Source organism: Rhineura floridana, chromosome 1, assembly GCF_030035675.1.
Source record: "Rhineura floridana isolate rRhiFlo1 chromosome 1, rRhiFlo1.hap2, whole genome shotgun sequence".
Classification (NCBI taxonomy): domain Eukaryota; kingdom Metazoa; phylum Chordata; class Lepidosauria; order Squamata; family Rhineuridae; genus Rhineura; species Rhineura floridana.
Window position 1 is genome coordinate 84,108,955 of NC_084480.1, and position 20,957 is coordinate 84,129,911.

Genomic DNA, 20,957 nt, shown 5'->3' on the forward strand with positions numbered 1-20,957 from the left:
ATCTACTCAAACCCCCAGAATTTTTTCCCACTGTATTCCAAGATCTCCAGATGAATTAAATTATCTGAAAATTAGATTAGACTGGGAGAGTTTGACTTGACGAATACCTGGTGACCTATATGGAACTGCAGCCTAACTCTTCCATTTTCTATCTACTGCATCACATTACTTCATATACGCTTAATGTCTATTACTAATGTGAAGGTATTGATCCACATGACTGAAAGGAGAGTGGTGAAGTGGGGGCAGAATATCTTATAGACCATTAATTCTTAACTAACATTTCTGGTGAATCTTTTCCTCAGGATTTCAATGAAGACTTTTCTGAATTAGATGGCATCATCCACCAGCACAGACAGGAGATTGAAGAATCCAGCAGCACTGGTTCTCAGACTCCAGAACTGGAACACTTCCAAGGTTTAGATAATAAACGATTTCTATACTATCCAGATACAGAAACTGCAACCTTTTGTCTAGGGCTACTTTCACACTGCACTTTTTTCCATTATTCTAATGATTTCTTACTTGGTAATTTGTGCATTATATTTGACTTTCACATGACAAAAAGGCTAGTTCCTGAAATCTAGAGGATGTTTAGTGCTAATTTTCATGATAAATAATACCAGAAATAATCTATATGCAAGCTTGGGAACCTGGAAAATAACTGGAGTTTTTTGCTAGCTGCAGCTGATGGAGAATTTTTATTTTCTCCTATGGGATCTTTGCTGGGGGTCATTTAAGTAATTTATGACACAGGCTTAAAGCAAAAAGGTAGGCCTTTATTCTTTACAAGCATATGCAGGGTTAGCCTCCCAGAAAGTCTGAGGAGGACTGCAATGAGGTACAGTTTGCACAAATCTTTTATACGGTATTGAATACACATGTGACATTAGTTTACCAATCACATAAGTTCCTTCCCTCATAACATAACAGTTCTTCCCTCTTGCAATATTTCCAACCAATCAGATAATTTTATTAAAATGAATACATGTATATTCATAATTTTGCAGATAGCTCGCATCCTATTGTTGTCTTCTTAGATTGATGTCAATCTGTCCCCTCGACTGATATTATCACTATTCTCCTGTCTTACGTTACTAATGATTTTGTGCCATACATTCGATTCCATCGTGGCTCCTGATCAGCCAAGCTGGCCAGGAACATCTTTAGGACATTACAACATGTTCCTTAAGTGATGCCATGATGCAAGGCTGAGTACCTGGAAGTTCATGAAACACCCCATTGCTATAAGGCTCCTTATTGTCTTGTATTTTCTATTATAAAATACATAGCTTAAAGAGAGGATTACATGCAAAACACACTGGCCTGCGTTTCAGTCTAGAGGAGGCCTAACAAGAATAAAAGTAACCTCTTGCAAAGCTGCATTCCACTTATCAAAAGTAAAAAAAATGACACACCGAGACATCTCAAGAATGCGTGCCAAAGCCCAAAGATGCCCATTGCTTAAAACAATACCCAAATTAATGACCTGTCAGTTACGCACTGGCCTGTTTTGGCACAGAAAGAGCTCAGGAATTCACAGCAAGGTGAACTTGACCATTTCCTGCTTTTCCTGCACACAGGCCTGTTTTTAATGCCTGTATGTGTGAATATAGAAAAAAAATCAATTTTTCCTCCATTTTCAAGAACCTAAGTTGCTTGGGGGCCAGGATGCTTGAAGGATCCTCCATCACAGCTGCTCATGTGACAGGCATCCTGACATGCAATGCATTCCCACCCTTTAGGCGTGCACTAATTTTTTTTGCCTGACAAAATTGTACTGGTATTCCGGCATAGGCACACATAACAGCATTCCCTTCCTCCTTTTCCCACACGCACTCATGTGTCTAGACACTAACTCAAGCAGTGAATTATGGGGGAACTACAGTGTGCATGTGTATAACGGATGAGTTATGAAAACAAGGCACTGTTTGTTGCAGCAGTGTGAAAGATAGTTGCATGAAATGCTGGTATATTGGCTTAAAAAGTCATGGCTCCTTAATTTTAGAAATTGGGACAGAAACACTACCATTTTAATCTGTTAAACTAATGCAATAAACCCCATGTCTGAATGCAGACTAGGTAAGGTATGAGGAATCTTTAACTTTCCAGATGTTGCTGAACTACAACTCCCATCATCCTTGGGTGTTGGCCATGCTTGCTAAGGCTAATGGGAGTTGTAGTTCAGCAATATCTGGAGGACCAAAGGTTCCCTAATTCTGGTCTAGGTATTTAGAACACAAAGAGTGGGAAATGCGATTATTGTTTATACAGCACTTTTTGATGTGCAAAAAGCTTTACATTTTTTATAGTGGTAATTTTGGCAACACATCTTTCAAGTCTCTCCATATAATGCCTGATTTTTATTGTATTGTGATGGGCGTTCTTTCAGTCTGACACAGATTGGTACTTGCCCAAGAGAATTCATAGCTGAAGTCCCAACATACTCTATGTAAAATCACATTGTGGGTTAAGTATTAGCTATTCAATAGCATCGAGGGAACATGCGTGTGTGATGCCTCATCTTAAGGCTGCACATTCATTCTGCAAGTGCTTAGGCCAAATCAAAGTATCCCTTCTTAATATAGTCATACTCTCTTAGGAACATTGGAAGCTGTCTTATACCAACTCAGTATTATCTATATAATGACTAGCAGTGAATCTCCAGATTTCCGATGGGTCTTTTCCAACCCTACCTGGAGATGCTAGGGATTGAACCTGGGACTTTCTGCATACAAATCATGTGCACTACCACTGTGTTACGGCCCATTCCCTGTCAATATTTTGCTCCAGCAGTGTGCAGCTACCACCCCTAACCATTTCCTCTCATCCTACCCCCCACAAATTTGCAGAATCTGGATGTACTATTTTTGCCTCTTGGAATCCTGTGTTGAAGTATTAAAATATTGTCAACATGGCTGTTAAACATTTGTTCCATGATTCTGAAAGCCACAAAAAGCATATAATGGACTCAAGACATCCTATTGAAATGAGACTACATTTATTGTAACTTTAATGTAGCTGAATTACACTTGGTGTTATGCAATGTCTTAAGTTGTTCATAACATTGTACATCAGGGGTAGCCAATGTGGTGCCCTCCAGATGTTGTTGAACTACAACTCCCATAATGCCTGTTGATTGGTCATGCTGGCTGCATCTGCTGGAAGTTGTAATCCCTGTTATACATGCATTTAGTTTTAGCTTTAAATTCTTGTTCTTCCAACAGATTACCATGTTGTTGAGACCCAGACTCATCAAAAACCCTCCAAGGTGGAGTCAAATCCAGCCCATACAGATGTTAAGTCTAAATGTCTGTGTGATGATATAATCAGGAATCTTCCAAGAAATGGTAAATACAACAAATCCATATTTGAAGATTGTGCTGGGGAGTAGGCTGATGTAGCCAGGAGGGGTTGATTTCAATAATTTTAAAAAAATGGGTTGAATCCAGAAATGCCCTTCCATATGTAGAAACAGAGGCTGCCTGTTTGTGAGTGAAAAGTGAAATTAATTCCAAAGATGTTCTTCTACTTGTGCAAGAACTGAAGCAATCTCTTGCTCAAGCAGAAGCGTGAGAACTGCTGTAGAATCTACCTATTATGCACTAACTCATAGAAACGTGTTTGCCAAACAAAACTAGCAGCTAGAGATGTGCATGGTTCTGTTTAATCTTAATTCATTTTTGAGACATTAGTTGTTGTTGTTTATTTATTTATTTATTTTATTTTATTTTATTTATATACCGCCCTAAGCCCGAAGGCTCTCTGGGCGGTGTACATGTTGCTGCTGCTGCTGTTATTGTTTAAATTCTAGAAATTTACCATTTATTATATATATATATATATCCCATCCTTCCTCCCAAATGGAGCCCAGGCAGCACTCAAAAAGAGATAAAACATGTTTTAAAACCATTTAAAAACAAACAACACAGATGTAGACTAGGATAAGGTATCTACTTCAAAGACTTGTTGAAAGAGGAAGGTCTCTGGCTGGGTCTGAGGTATGAAGCAGAAAGGTCAGAATGAACATTGGGAAAGGGAGTATAATTTTTGTGGGTAGGAATAGTAAGGAAGGAATTAATAAGTGTTTACAGACTAGTTGTAGTTTGATTGTTTCAATGACATCACCCATGCATTGGAAACTTTTCTCTCAACTATGCTTTCCTTAGTTTATAGCTGGGAGCCAGCATATGTCAGTAGATCTTGCACTATGCAGATTCTCCATCATGTATCACTATTAAAGTCTTGTGTATTTCTAGAATTCCTATCTTTGCCCCACTGTTCTGAATATTGCCCCATTCGTATCAGTTTACAGTCCCATATAACTGAGAACATGAGCTCACTAATCTATTAACTACATCTTTAAGCTGTAGATTTTAATCAAGGCTTCCTTGGCTGTAAAGGTGTCCAGTGCTGATGGCATTACTCTAAACAATGTGCTCAGTTGATTTAAAAATGTAATTAGATTGCATAATAGACCAACCCAATTGACCTTCATAAAATGGCCTTGGAATATAACCTGAGTTAATGTAATATTTTTAATTAGTGGGGAAACAATACCAACAGTCAACTTACACCCTTTGGTCATTTCACTGTTCTAATCTTCCAGAATGTGTCTGGTCATATCATTTTCAGATTTTTCAATACTTTATTCTTCTCATAGCTTCTCCTAGAGTCCTTGGAGTCTTCTACCGAGTGAATTACCAGAAGTTTTTGACTGTGAACCACATACTTATTCTTTATGCAATTCTGTAAGTATGTATAACCCATTCCCTGAACTACAAGGCTGTGAAAGCAAGACTCAGGGCAACATTGCAGACATAAATCTGGAATGTTTTTAGAAAGCTGGACATCATGTGGCTAAATAAATGGCTTACACATTCCTTTTCCTTATTAGCTGAACACCAATAAAGAATCTGAATACGTTTCACAGTAAAAATTTCCAACTGAGAAAATGGAGGGAGAAAAAATGTGACCTTTCTAAATTGCTCAGAGTTGTGTTATATGGATAATAGGCTTATGTAGTTTTCTGAGAGCATTTTGCCAAACTCCTGGAGGCTAACTAAAAGAAGATTGATAGATATTTTCAAAAATTGTGGGTTAATTGGAACAGCCAGCAATATCACAAACCAAGCAACAGGCATTTGGATTGGTGTAGCAGGCAACAGTGGAGCCTCAGTGTATAAATTTCAACTGTGCAGTGATATGTGTCAATAACCGAGCTACAGCAGGTGGTAGAGAGATCAGTGCATTATATTCTCTAAATCAGACACAGGCAGCATAGTGTTCTCCTGAAGCTGTTGGATTTCAACTCCCATCATTCTTGACTATTGGCAGTTCTGGCTGGGGTTGATGGGAGTTGTAGTCCAACAATATATTCTGAAGGACAATATGTTGGCTACCCCTGTTCCAAAGGTTAAAAATCTGAATGAGTTTATATGATCAAAGGTCCACATAAAAAAATCCTTATTTGAAGAATGCATATTATCATTTCTGTTAAAGCACACTTGAGCAAAAATATTTCCAACATCATTTTCTGAAAGTTCTTTTGCATATTTGAGCTTTGCTATCTTAAACTGAAATAGATCAGCTTAATTAGGAGGAGGTTTTAAATCCCTAACAATTTCATGTGGCTAAATGTGTATTATTATTATTCTTTGTCCTCACCCCACCTTTCCTACAGTGTTTGTATACTCATTTTTTCTACATTCTACATGAGATACAAAATCTACAGTCTGGAAGAGCAACTTGGTTCCATGGCTCCTTTTGTGGATTCACATACTCATGAGTAAGAATGCTTCTGTTGTTGGAATCTTCTGTAGATTTCCATTTTTAATTATTATATTCATCCCACTGGGCCTACTAGTTTCATCGTCTGTCAGATTTATAAAGTTTCACCCCTGGAGTTATGTGTTCCTCCTCTGCTTCAAATAATGATTTTAAATCTGCAATTCTGTACCCATGTACAGGAGAGTAAGCTCCATTGAATTTAATGGGGCTTACTTCTGAGAAGACATGTATAGGATTGCACTTGCAGATTAATAATGTATTTCACTATTCCATAGAATAATGTATTCCATCGAGAGACAAACCTCATACTGTAATTGGCTCCACGAGCTAGAGGGAGCCCCAGCTGACGAAGCATCAAGGCAAGTTCAGCAGCCAGCTGACAAAGCGTCAAGGCGAGTTAAGCAGCAGAGCGAGTTCGGCAGCAGGGCGAGGAGGCCAGGCCCCCCCACTCTGCCCTTCTGTTCCCTGACCTCAACTAAACCACAGTCTCCAACCTATTGACGTAAAAAACCTTAAACAAAACTATGCAGGTAAGAAGCCAGCAGGCGTGTGGGGGCTTTCCAGTGTTTTGCACCGCCTGCAGCATGTACGACTATCTGCCTGTTGGACAGAAGTCGTGGGTGTGCTCTCGGTGCAATGAGCTCCTGGCTCTCCGGGAACGACTTCATTTCCTTGAGGCCAAGGTGGCAGACCTGGAAAAGCTGAGAGAGGCAGAGAGGTGTGTGGAGGAGGCCTTCAGGGACGTTATAGCTGTGTCCCACTCCAGCGATGATAGCTCTCCTGCTATCATGGAGAACAATGGTCTCGGGGAAGGAGAGCATCCAGTTGAGGAAGAGGGAAACGATCCCTTAGAAGGGACCCATTCCTTGGGGGATGAGCAGCTATCCTCTCGTGCCGAGGATATATCTCCAGGGGGTGGAGGGATCCTTGTAGTGGGTGATTCGATCATTAGGAACGTAGACAGTGGGGTGTGTGAAGGGCGTGTAGACCGCAAGGTGTTTTGCCTGCCTGGTGCGAAGGTTGCGGATATTGCCCGTCATTTAGATAGTTTGGTAGACAGTGCTGGGGAGGAGTCAGTGGTCGTGGTGCACGTTGGCACCAACGACATGGGGAAATGCAGCCGTGAGGTCCTGGAAGCAAAATTTAGGTTGCTAGGTAGGATGCTGAAAGCCAGGACCTCCAAGGTGGCTTTCTCTGAAATGCTACTGGTTCCACGCGCAGGACCAGCCAGACAGGACCAGCTTTGCAGTCTCGATGTGTGGATGAGACGATGGTGTCGGGTGGAAGGGTTTAGATTTGTTAGGCACTGGGGAACATTTTGGGACAAGCCGGGCCTGTACAAAAGGGACGGGCTCCACTTGAACCAGAATGGAACCAGACTGCTGGCACTTAAAATTAAAAAGGTAGCAGAGCAGCTTTTAAACTGACTGAGGGGGGAAACCCGACAGGAGCTGAGAAAGGTCCGGTTCGGAATAAACCTCCCCCCTGGGATAAAAACCAAAGAAATGATGAAATTTTAAAAGGGGTAGGCCTAGAAGTAGGCATTGTGAGAGCAGGGGCACAGGATATAAATTCAGAAGAGCAAAATTACCACAGGCCAAACCACAAGTGCCAAAGACACTTGAAGAGAGACACTGCTTACAAGTGCCTGTACGCTAATGCTAGGAGCCTCCGAACCAAGATGGGAGAACTGGAGTGCTTGGTCTTAGAGGAGAGCATTGATATAGTGAGCATAACGGAGACCTGGTGGAATGGAGAAAACCAGTGGGATACGGTTATCCCTGGATATAAACTATATCGGAAGGACAGGGAAGGACGTATTGGTGGCAGAGTCGCTCTATACGTGAAAGAAGGCATTAAATCCAGCAAGCTCGAAACCCCAAAAGAGGCAGACTCCTCCACAGAATCGTTGTGGGTGGTGATACCATGCCCCAGGAGGGACTTAATACTGGGAACGATCTATCGTCCCCCTGATCAAAATGCTCAGGGAGACCTTGAGATGAGATATGAAATTGAGGAAGCATCCAAACTAGGAAATGTGGTAGTAATGGGTGACTTCAACTACCCGGACATAGACTGGCCGCATATGTGTTCCAGTCATGACAAAGAAGCAAAGTTTCTAGATATTCTAAATGACTATTCCCTAGACCAGTTGGTCATGGAACCGACCAGAGGGACGGCAACCCTGGACTTAATCCTCAGTGGGGACCGGGACCTGGTGAGAGATGTAAGTGTTGTTGAACCGATTGGGAGCAGTGACCACAGTGCTATTAAATTAAACATACATGTAAATGGCCAATTGCCAAGAAAATCCAACACGGTCACATTTGACTTCAAAAGAGGAAACTTCACAAAAATGAGGGGATTGGTAAAAAGAAAGCTGAAAAACAAAGTCCAGAGGGTCACATCACTCGAAAATGCTTGGAAGTTGTTTCAAAACACTATATTAGAAGCTCAACTGGAGTGCATACCGCAGATCAGAAAAGGTACCGCCAGGGCCAAGAAGATGCCAGCATGGTTAACGAGCAAAGTCAAGGAAGCTCTTAGAGGCAAAAAGTCTTCCTTCAGAAAATGGAAGTCTTGTCCGAATGAAGAAAATAAAAAAGAACACAAACTCTGGCAAAAGAAATGCAAGAAGACAATAAGGGATGCTAAAAAAGAATTTGAGGAGCACATTGCTAAGAACATAAAAACCAACAACAAAAAATTCTATAAATACATTCAAAGCAGGAGACCATCTAGGGAGGCGATTGGACCCTTGGATGATAAGGGAGTCAAAGGTGTACTAAAGAACGATAAGGAGATTGCAGAGAAGCTAAATGAATTCTTTGCATCTGTCTTCACAGTGGAAGATATAGGGCAGATCCCTGAACCTGAACTAACATTTGCAGGAAGGGATTCTGAGGAACTGAGACAAATAGTGGTAACGAGAGAGGAAGTTCTAGGCTTAATGGACAATATAAAAACTGACAAATCACCGGGCCCGGATGGCATCCACCCGAGAGTTCTCAAAGAACTCAAAGGTGAAATAGCTGATCTGCTAACTAAAATATGTAACTTGTCCCTCGGGTCCTCCTCCGTGCCTGAGGACTGGAAAGTGGCAAATGTAACGCCAATCTTTAAAAAGGGATCCAGAGGGGATCCTGGAAATTACAGGCCAGTTAGCTTAACTTCTGTCCCTGGAAAACTGGTAGAAAATATTATTAAAGCTAGATTAACTAAGCACATAGAAGAACAAGCCTTGCTGAAGCAGAGCCAGCATGGCTTCTGCAAGGGAAAGTCCTGTCTCAGTAACCTATTAGAATTCTTTGAGAGTGTCAACAAGCATATAGATAGAGGTGATCCAGTGGACATAGTGTACTTAGACTTTCAAAAAGCGTTTGACAAGGTACCTCACCAAAGGCTTCTGAGGAAGCTTAGCAGTCATGGAATAAGAGGAGAGGTCGTCTTGTGGATAAGGAATTGGTTAAGAAGCAGAAAGCAGAGAGTAGGAATAAACGGACAGTTCTCCCAATGGAGGGCTGTAGAAAGTGGAGTCCCTCAAGGATCGGTATTGGGACCTGTACTTTTCAACTTGTTCATTAATGACCTAGAATTAGGAGTGAGCAGTGAAGTGGCCAAGTTTGCTGATGACACTAAATTGTTCAGGGTTGTTAAAACAAAAAGGGATTGCGAAGAGCTCCAAAAAGATCTCTCCAAACTGAGTGAATGGGCGGGAAAATGGCAAATGCAATTCAATATAAAGAAGTGTAAAATTATGCATATTGGAGCAAAAAATCTTAATTTCACATATACGCTCATGGGGTCTGAACTGGCGGTGACCGACCAGGAGAGAGACCTCGGGGTTGTAGTGGACAGCACGATGAAAATGTCGACCCAGTGTGCGGCAGCTGTGAAAAAGGCAAATTCCATGCTAGCGATAATTAGGAAAGGTATTGAAAATAAAACAGCTGATATCATAATGCCATTGTATAAATCTATGGTGCGGCCGCATTTGGAATACTGTGTACAGTTCTGGTCGCCTCATCTCAAAAAGGATATTATAGAGTTGGAAAAGGTTCAGAAGATGGCAACCAGAATGATCAAGGGGATGGAGCGACTCCCTTACGAGGAAAGGTTGCAGCATTTGGGGCTTTTTAGTTTAGAGAAAAGGCGGGTCAGAGGAGACATGATAGAAGTGTATAAAATTATGCATGGCATTGAGAAAGTGGATAGAGAAAAGTTCTTCTCCCTCTTTCATAATACTAGAACTCGTGGACATTCAAAGAAGCTGAATGTTGGAAGATTCAGGACAGACAAAAGGAAGTACTTCTTTACTCAGCGCATAGTTAAACTATGGAATTTGCTCCCACAAGATGCAGTAATGGCCACCAGCTTGGACGGCTTTAAAAGAAGATTAGACAAATTCATGGAGGACAGGGCTATCAATGGCTACTAGCCGTGATGGCTGTGCTGTGCCACCCTAGTCAGAGGCGGCATGCTTCTGAAAACCAGTTGCCGGAAGCTTCAGGAGGGGAGAGTGTTCTTGCACTCGGGTCCTGCTTGCGGGCTTCCCCCAGGCACCTGGTTGGCCACTGTGAGAACAGGATGCTGGACTAGATAGGCCACTGGCCTGATCCAGCAGGCTCTTCTTATGTTCTTATGTTCTTATGTTCTTATGTACAGTTGTTGGCATTATGAAATTATCTGTAAAAAGCTTGTTTCTATGACTGCTCAATCTTAATCATACAGAGTCCTCTGATTTTCTTTTTTGTTTTTCTTTGTGAAATAGCTTTTCAGAGAGTTGAACTAGATTTCCAAGATCATTTTCAACTTTATAGTTCAATTATTCTGTGTCTTTTAAAGCACCCTGACATGTAAAAATTTAGCAGGGGAATCTTTTCCTGGGATGGAGATAGCTGATGGGAAAACATTAATCTGCATACTTGGCTGCAGGAGCAGATCCAGGGCTTTAAAATAAATGCTTAGAAATATCAGACGTTGTACAGGTTCCAGTTTTATTCAGTTACATTTATTCAATTTTAGTTCAAAGCTAATAAGTAAATCCTATGCAAAACACAGATTATAGCAATGTTAATGGAAAATAGGAGCAAGTTTATAGAAACTCAGGAACTATTATTTGTGAGAACCAGTACCTCTCCATGTCATGGCTGTTTGGTATTTTCAGGATACCACGATTAATCATGGCAATAGCCCCAAATGTTCCCATTTCTCACTAATTCTCAAAAATGGCACCTTCATGTAAGCATGTATTTCTTCTTGAAATGAAAGCAGTATATACACAATGATGACGATCATCATCATCAGGCTATGAGCCTGGCAATCCTGGCATTTCCCCAAAGAGCTTAGGTGGACACAGGACTGACCCAAGACATTTTGTTGCCTGAGGCAAAGGACAAGATGGTGCCCCCACTCCACATACAAAAGTTGACTAGGCTGGTAATTGAATCTCGTTTCAGCAGTGGAAGTAAGAAAGCATCCTCCACTGTGCCTAATTAGGGGTGCAGAGCAGACTGGCTTAGGAATTCAGGGGTGGGGGAAGGAAACTGTTGCCCCCCAGCATCTACCACTTGAGACAGCTATCTGCCTAGTGGAGTCAGCTCTGGTTGAATATGTGATTTTGTATGAACTGGATCACAGTTTCCTTCATCTTTTCCCTTAGGAAACCTGTTAAATTAATAAATGAGGAAAAGCCATATCTCAGGGGTAGAGCACATGAGTTGCAGGTAGAAAGTCACAGGTTCAATCCCCAGCATCTCCAGATAGGACTGGAAAAGATTCCTGCCTGAAGCCATAGAGAGCCACTACCAGTCAGCATAGACAGTAATGAGCTAGAGGTTTCAATGGTTTGACTCAGTATAAAGCAGTTTTCTGTGTTCCTAAACATTAAGGTTTCCTGAGTTACAAATCAGTCAATCCCATATTTGCCCCCAAGTATATTCCAAGATTAGAAAAAGGTTCAATAGATGTCTTTGCTTTTGAATTTGTTGTTCTTAAAGGAACCAATGTGAGGCAAAAAAGCAAAAATTTACTTGAACTCTGTATTCATGTACAATTCTAGGGGCTTGCCCCACTGTCTATCAATACTCCATCTACTTTATGAAGTTTTTAATTGTTCTCTGTTTCTTTTTTCCTGCCTGTAACCTCCATTTCAGATATCCAGTACAAGAAGGTTTAGGATCTCAGCTGCCTCTTGGTATTCATGTTCTCTGTAAGGAGCTAACAGCTAATCTTCTCAAACTGGAAAAGGTGACTATAGATAATTGTTAAACTAATATTTAGGTTTAAAAAATTACCCAAAGTAGCCAGGCCTTCTAAGCTCTAGAACAGGGATCTGGAACCATATGTTGTTGGCCAATGGTCAGGGATGATGAGAGTTTGTCATTTGACAACATCTGGTGACAGGTTCCCTGTTCCTATCCTAGAAAAACATTTGTTGGAATATATAATATGTAAGGAAGGTGGAGCTAAGTTTATAAGGGTGTCATAGTGCTTAACAACAAATCCCAAACCCTTATCAGTGCATTTGTGCATGCCCATGTAGCAGGGAATATTAAAACCTGAAGGGGCTGTAATTCAGGGTTGGGGAACTGCATCCAGCCATCTAGCCAGATCTTGATGTTGCTCAACCACCAATGGCCAGTTTGACAGCTGGTGGGGCTGCCCACCTGTCAGTCAGCTAATGGCACTGTGACAGTAGGTGAAGTATTTTCCTTTGCCCGTGCAATTTGATTTCACACCACATTGGCAAAGTGAGTTTTAAATTGACCTGCACGGGCAAAGGAATCAGAAGTTGCCAGTCCTGCTTTTGTCAAAAACTAGTGGAACTAATTCTAGTGAGCTTGCATTTGGTGTCCAATTTAAAAGCAACAAATAGGAGCTCCACTTGCAAAGGAACTATCAGGGGATCACTTTAAGGCTCCAGATTATTCCTTTGCAGCCACATCTTTACCTGCCACACACCTGACCTCATATATATGATGTCAGGTGTGTGGCAGATGGGCATGGCTTAAGGAAAATGGCCTTGCAGGCCAAATTACTGTTGGGCCACAGAGTAGCTAACCCTGGGCCAAGTTTGCATTTGATGCTGGCACGGCAATTAAAGACATCAGATTGATAAAGTCCAACAAAATATTTATTAAAAGACATGGTTAGAAAACGGCAGATATTTACAGCTCTTGTTTGCCATCCAGACATCTAGTAATGGCAATATGATCTCCTCTGGGTCACCTTGACTGTGCCCTTTAGGCCTTCTGATCCACGGTCTGATGTCTGTCTGGCCCTACGTGCTGAACAGAGTTTTATACTCAAAGGATGACCAGTTATTGAGTAATCCCGTGGCCAGTGCTTTTCAGTGGCCAAGAGATGGTACTGCCACATACAGCAAGCCCTTAGGTTGTTTACTTGCAGCTTTCTCAGGCCCCAGGTCTGTAGACACAACAACCCATAGCCACCTATCATTTATATATTATTGCCTGCAGTTCATAGCTTAGCCACCATCAAAGGACTGTAAGAAGCATTGATCCTTAAAGACGTATTTGCAATACTTATTCTAGGGCAACCCTCAAATATAATGGCTTGCCCAGGGGCATGGAGCAGGCCTCTATGTGCATATCCAGGAAGGCATGCTTATAATGAACCTTGCACTTGCCATCTAACCTATGCTGGAAACCTTCCATATGGCATTACAATTAGGCCCACAGGCCAGAGCTTCTCCACCAGCATTGCTTTTTTTGTGACATGACTCACCAGGTTACAGTACTGTCATTGGACTGTTTTGCTGCCCTTGTCAACCATTTTGTGTTTGCACCCAGGGCCAGCTCCAGGCATGCCAGGGCCCTTGGGCATCAGCTTGCCCTGGGCCCCGGTGTGTGTGCGCGTTTCCCCCCCCCACCTACCTGTCTCCTGTCTTTTACTATTGCCATTAACCAAGATGGCGGCTGCAGCTTCCCTAAGGGGATGAAGCCTCTGCCACCATCTTTGTTGATGGCATGCACGCGCATCTCTGCCATCAACTAAGATGGCGGCATGGGCTTCAATACTTTAGGGAAACCGCAGCCACCATCTTCATTAAGGGCAATACTAAAAGGCAGGAGACAGGTAAGTAGGGGGCGTGGGGGCCGCAGATCGTCATGGATCATGGAAGGGGAGCGGAGGGGCCACTGAGGGGCCCCTGTTACCCTGTAGCTCCAGGGGTCCTCGGGCCAGTGCCCCACCTGGCCGCCCTTTAGAACCGGCCTTGTTTGCACCCATGGCATTTTTATCAAGGTACCAGGACCAAAACAAAAGCACTGCCACCACTGATGTAGTTCTAACCTTGTTAGTGGCTTCAGGTTTTGTGTCTTAGTTCCAGAAGTTCCCAGATAAGTTACATTTACAAATAATTTTCATAAATTCTTATAAAAGGGCTGTATGTGGAAATGATTTTTGCATTAGATAAATGTAGCATATGAATCAACCCCTCCATGGATAGAAGCACAGCTTCTCATACTTACCATGGCATTTTTATTTATTTGTTTGTTTTACTATCACCTGAAGCTTTTGTGGAGGGCTTGTTTCACCTGTTGGATATTTCCATGAAAATTTGTTCTTGTGGACAATTCAAACAGAGCATGTTAAGCTGTTTCACAGTGTATGAATCAGTCCTTCTATGTTATAAATAAGAAAGCCTGCATCCTTACTTAAAAGAAAAACAACTCTGTTTCCCAGACCATTTTACAATTCCAGTGGACAGGGACTTGCTTTCTGCTGTTCGTTATTAGGAGCATTGCTTATTTAGTTGCCTGCTTCCTGCAGATGGTACCTGTTCTGGTTCATTTACTAACTGTGGAAACAAATGAAGTTCCTAACCTCTACCAGAAAGATTGAACAAGGCCTAAAACTAGGTAGAGAGCCCCCCATCCATTAAATTAATCTCCCCATTGTAATCAAATAATTCAAAGTAAAAAAAATCCCAAGTGCTTTTTTGTCAGATGTACTCCTACCATAAGAATAGCTTGCTTCTCTTCCAAATTCAAAGAATGTAAATTATGACTCAGTTCAGACATAACGGGAAACCATGATGCACAATGTCTTTTTCTGCTACTTTCCTGCAATGTGTTCTCTAGTATAGAAACAATAAGACCAGATATGTTGTTGGTTCCACTGCTATCAACCCAGATCAGCAGGGCCAATGATGAGTTGCAACATCTCAAAGGCCACTGGTTCCCCACCCCTGCAGTAGACAATAGCAACCGCCTACTGGGAGGAAGGGCAGGATATAAATCTAATAAATATTAATAATAAATAATACGTCTGGTTCCCCTCAACTTAAAAACTTCTCATTGCACATAGAACAGGGTCTTCAAAGACTGTGAAAAAGAGGAAGTCAAAGCAGGTTAAGGACGAGGGAGAAATTTGATTCCATTCACATTTAAAGTGAAATCTATCAAATTTGCACTTTCCAAAACAATATGAGAACCAAAACACAGCCATCCTTCTAAATTCTCACATATCTGAATTTTTCAATGCAGTTCTTCAACAAAAACAATGTTTACAAAAATGCATATGTTAGGGGAAAGTGTAGATAAAAATGAATATATCAGTGAAAATAACATACAAAATGCATTATATTAGGGGAAATTGCTTCCAAAAAGGTGTACATTAGTTAAAACTGCATACAAAAATGTGTTTGTTAGAAGAAATTCCCACTAAAATGCTGGAGAAATAGTGAGTGAAGACTGTACAAACCATTGCAACAGAATTCACAGGCACATAGAGGTTATGCTGAATAGCTTCATAGAACTTAATCTACAGCCTGTTTATGATAGATTTAACCAGAGCTTGGAAAAGTTACTTTTTTGAACTACAACTCCCATCAGCCCATGCTGGCTGGGGTTGATGGGAATTGTAGTTCAAAAAAGTAACTTTGCCAAGCTCTGGATTTGACTGGATTGAGTCCATTGACTCCAGGGGAAGTACTCTAGTTTAGCTAGATTATAGCACTGGACTTGTTCATATATTACACAAGTGGTTGCAAGTTTTATCCAAATCCTTTCTTTTGTATTTTTCATTCCTTATTAAAGATACAAAGCGATTTACAAAGGCTACTTGAAGATGGTGAATGACTTGCCAGTTCTCTTTGGATTGCTCCATTTTCTTCCTGATAAGTAACTCTAAATTTGACATCAGACTCCGCAGGTCAGGGTGTGTCCTTTAACTGAATCCAAAAACTGCAGCCTCCACATTTTTGCAGCTCTTATACTCGACAATGAAAGTTTGTGCAATAAAGCATCTCTATTCAGAGGATGATGCCTTTTTATTATCTGTAATGATGTGTGAATAACTGAGAAGACTGATCCTGATGCTATGTTATATTGCTTAAATTTACAGTAATTGTATTTTCTTTTGACTGTGTGACATTCAGACTTTAAATGGTGTGACTAAGAGCAACTTCTGGATGCATATAGTGCTGTGAAAAAGTATTTGCCCCATCTGATTTTCTGCATTGTTGCATATTTTTGGCACTGAATGTTGTCAGATCTTGAGCCAAAACCTAATACTAGAGAAAAGGGAACCTGAGTGAACAAACAACACAAAATTTTGACATTTTTTCCTTTATTTATTAAAGAAAATTAAGCAACACCCAATGCCCCCATGTGAAAAAGTAATTGCCCCCTTAGACTCAAAACCTGGTTACGCCACCTTTAGCAGTAGTGACTGCAACCGAAAGCTTCCTGTAGTTCCTGTTCAGTCTCTCACAGCACTGTGGTGGACTTTTGGCCCACTCCTCCATGCAGAACTCAGTGACATTTGTGGGTTTTTGAGCATGAACAGCTCCTTGCAGGTCCTGCCACAACATCTCAAGGGGGTTTAGGTCTGGACTTTGACTAGGCCATTCCAAAACTTTAAATTTCTTGTTCCTCAACCATTCTGATGTAGACTTGCTTGTGCGTTTTGGATTATTGTCTTGCTGCATGACCCAGCTGTGTTTGAGCTCCAGCTAATGGACAGATAGCCTGATATGCACCTGTAGAATTCTTTGAGACCAAGCAGAATTCATGGTTCTTTCAATGATGGCAAGTCATCCAGGTCCTGATGTAGCAACGCATCCCCAAACCATGACTCTGCCACCACCGTGTTTGACTGTTGGTATGAGGTTCTTCATGTGGAATGCAGTGTTTAGTTTTTGCCAGACATAACGGGGCCCATGTCATCCAAAAAGTTCCATCTTTCACTCTGTCCATAGAACATTGTTCCGGAGCTCTTGAAGATCATCCAGGTGCTTTTTGGCAAACTCTAGATTAGCATTCATGTTCTTCGTAGTGAGCAGTGTTTTCCCCCTTGCTACTCTGCCATGAATCCCATGTTTGCACAGTGTCTTTCTGATGGTGGAGTCATGTACACTTACGTTAGCTTAGGCAAGAGAGATCCCTGGATGTTGTTCTGAGGTCCTTTGTGACTTCCTGGATGATTTTACACCTTGCTGTTGGAGGGATTTTGGCAGGACAGCCACTCCTGCTGTCCCAAACCTTCTCCATTTGGTCAATATGGCTCTGACTGTGGTTCAGTGGAGCCCCAGAGCCTTAGAAATGGCTTTGTAACCCTTTCCAGACTGATATGCATCAACAACTGTTTTCCAAAGGTGTTCTGGGATTTCTTTTGATCATGGCATGATGTGGCTTTGGAACCTGTGTGCTGGCAACTTCAATCTGATGGCAAGGGCCAAAGTTAGTCAGATTTATATGGGGCAAGGCTGACCCAAATCAGGCCTGGTTGTTTAGCAAGGTATTCAAACACTTGGCCCTAAAAATCCCTTTCATTGAGATGAGTTAATAGGGGGGCAATTACTTTTTCACACGGGCATTGGGTGTTGCTTAACTTTCTTTAAAAAATAAATGAAATAAGTATCAACATTTTGTGTTTGTTCACTCAGCTTCCCTTTTCTCTACTATTAGGTCTTGGTTCAAGATCTGGTAACATTCAGTGCCAAAAATATGTAACAATGCAGAAAATCAGACAGGGGGCAAATACTTTTTCACAGCACTGTAATTTGCTATACAACCCTGTCTGAATAGTTTTGCCTTTCATATGCTTGTGTTTGAATGTCCAGTTTGCTTTACTTTATTTTTTACCAAGACAAAGAAGTTGGCCATATGTCCAACTTGCTATGGGCATCATTTTGTGAGGTGTTGAGCAAAGTTCTGTTTCCCCTTGTTCATGTTTTTCACTGGTAGGAGTTGGCATATTCCATGCAGAGTTGCCAAATGGCCCTATTCTGCATGCTAGCCTGCAGTTAAAGAAATTTAGCAATTGAAGCTTTATCTGGAGTAGTGGGTTTTTAAAAAAAAGCTTCATTGCTATTATTTTTCCATGTCAGGATGTTCTTAAAGGCAGATTAGCAGGGCTAATTGAAAAGTTGACAACCTTAGTTCCATAAGGTTGGATCCAGATGATGGATCGGACCCACATGCAATAAAAACGGTTTGGATCTAACCTATAACTTTTACTGGAGCCAAACTCTGCCAACAGAATTTAACCCATTTAACTTGCATGCAGATGAAGAAATTAAGTACATAAACGTAATTATTAATTTAGGTATCAGGCTGTCTGACACCTAACTACCATTTTTATTTTTGAAAATACACTCCAAGTATTCCAAAAACTGACATATTACAAATAATAGCTTATCATATATTTTTTAAAAAACAATCACCATCTGCACAATTTTGTTCACTAAGTTGATTTCTACAGGACAAGTGGGAGATGAGACTCTTTGCCCTGATGTAGACTCAGTGAAGTGAGGGTGTTTGTGGATTTGTTCCAAGGCAGACTAATTTACAAGCTTAAGCAAGGCTGCAGTCTTTAGCCTTCCCCCTTACCTTGGAGAAAGCCCCATTGAGTTCAATAGGACTTCTGAGTGGACATGGTTAAGATTGTGCTGTAAATTGGCCAACTTGGATTAAATCCAGTTTTGTCCCAAATGTAGTTTCTTTTTTTTTAATCCTCATCTTGATTCTAGTTACATGTGTTATTGGGCTTTGGGATTGCAATCTGTCATCATTTTAACTGTGTTGATTCGTTCAGTCTGTTGGGAGAATGTCTAGTTGGTGACTACAAATTCTCAGAAATGATGATGTAGTGGACACAAGTAGCTCAATGACATTTTAACTGTGATGAAAACGTTATTTTTAGTGCTGTGTTGAAAATTTATCCTGCCTTATTTTCAACCATTTCCCATCAATTAACGATAAAAGGAATTGCATTAGAGAATTATCAGAGGGATGACAGAATTTTAGATGAAATTCTCATGGGTGGGGTACAGGGTTTTGGATGTGCTTACCTTCTTTTGAGGTGTTTGTGTCTTTCATTCTGCAAATCATCTCACCAGTGGTTTGCATGCTGCAACCTTCCTGGGTGCCCACACTTCAATTAAAATCCAGGGAAAGCCATCATGAGGTAACTCTTGCAATGGGGCATTTTTTTAAAATGAAGTGCGGGCAACCAGGGAGGCTGTGCAGTGCTGGAGAAATGTTTACTGGGAAGAAAAAACACATGCACTGCCCTTGGCCACATTGCAACAAGGTAAACTCAAAGCCTTTGTTCAACTGACATTCTAAGGAATTTCTCCAGTACCCTGAGAATGGGGCAAAATTTTGCAGATTATTTTTTTTAGAAAGTGAAGGACAGATTTCAGCTCAGTGCTCCTTATTTTTGCCTCTAGAATATCCATAACCCACATTCAGCTGTATGCCACTGTCTTCAGAGTGCCTTACCAATGGAAAACCTTGTAATTGATTATTTTTGTTGACCAGATGAGTTGGTTCATATTAATATTATTTAAAATAACTTGGCTCTATAAAATACAGTGTTCTGTTTACGTGGTAGAGACAGACCTTATCATTTCTGTGAAATGTTATTTATTTGTTTTTAAAATAAACTATTCCTAAAACTGCAGTGTGTTTTTGAGCATGTGTTCAAGTGTATCTGAACTGGTGGCTATCTCTATATGGTGTTAGCATAATCCTAGTTGATCACAAGTTGAACATGAATCAGCACAGTAATATGGCTTCCATAAAAAAAAAAGTCAAGGCAACCTTTAGGCTACTTTAATAGAACCATAGTTCCACCTAATTCTGGTTGTGTCATCAGAGTATTTTGTCCAGTTCTGGCTGCCATACTTTTAAGAAGGCTAAAGACAAATCGGAATTGATTTAGAGGAGGGCTATGAGAATGGTCAACAGTATGGAAAACGTGCTCCATGGAGAAAGGTTGAAGGAACTGAGGAGATTCAGCCTGAAGAAGAAAAGACTGAGAAGATAGGGCATTAAAGAACTCTCCAAATACCTAAAGGGTTGTTACACAGAAGAAAGCAAAGACTTGCTCTCTGCTGCCCCAGAAGAAAGGAGTGGATAGATCTATGGGCTGAAGTTACAGAAGGGTAGATTTCAGTTGTACGTTAAGGGAAACTTCTGAATGATAAGAGCAATTCAACAATGGAATCAATTACCTAGAGGGGTGGTGAGATCTCCCTCACTGCAAAGTGAACAGACATCTATTGGGGGGATGCTTCCGCTCTGGATTTCTGTTATTGAACAGGAGGTTAGAAAATGCCCCCTCCCAACTCTTTGATTCTAGCATTGAGTTACATGGATATATGAAGTATAACAGAGGGCCTAGGTAATCTGAATATCATAGAAAGTCTATTATGTAAATAAAGTAAACTGGATGCCAGTCAATCTTTCCTTAACCAGAAAAAAAATTAAGATACCAACAATTCTGAAGACAAATGTTGCAACTATTCTACTCACAAGCAGCTGTGAGCATGCTGATATTCCATGTAACTTCAGCAAAGGTGTGGAATTTGGCATAGGAGCAAAACTGAGAATTCCAAGGATCCCTGCTCTCATTTTTAAAAAGTTTCTAATCTCTGTGTCCCTTCACCCTAGCCTTTGGCACTTGAGATATATATTTTCAGGACCCACCCTATTCTTGTGAATGTAATATGTTTTAATTGTTTTTAATATTGTATTTTAAATTTCTGTAACCTGCCCTGGAACCTACTGGTGAAGGGCAAGCAATAAATATAACAATAATCAAAGCAGGTGCTGGCATCACCTGGTAAAATCACAGCAGCTTAGAGTAAGAAGTTCAAGCAAGATTGCCAATAGCTGGCAATGCTGTGATCT

General features: G+C 41.0%; 1 protein-coding gene across 3 annotated transcripts in view; it reads left to right on the top strand.

Moving 5' to 3' along the window:
• Window positions 1–16,075, top strand: part of GRAMD2B (GRAM domain containing 2B) — a 93,965-nt gene extending 77,890 nt beyond the window's left edge. For all 3 annotated transcript variants that reach the window (XM_061625132.1, XM_061625149.1, XM_061625142.1), the window contains exons 9-14: window positions 306–417; window positions 3,228–3,350; window positions 4,664–4,751; window positions 5,684–5,788; window positions 11,946–12,039; window positions 15,855–16,075. In XM_061625132.1, coding sequence (XP_061481116.1) covers window positions 306–417; window positions 3,228–3,350; window positions 4,664–4,751; window positions 5,684–5,788; window positions 11,946–12,039; window positions 15,855–15,896 — 564 coding nt within the window. In that variant the 3' untranslated portion in view covers window positions 15,897–16,075. The remainder of the gene's footprint in view (window positions 1–305; window positions 418–3,227; window positions 3,351–4,663; window positions 4,752–5,683; window positions 5,789–11,945; window positions 12,040–15,854) is intronic.
• The last annotated feature ends 4,882 nt before the right edge of the window (window positions 16,076–20,957 follow it).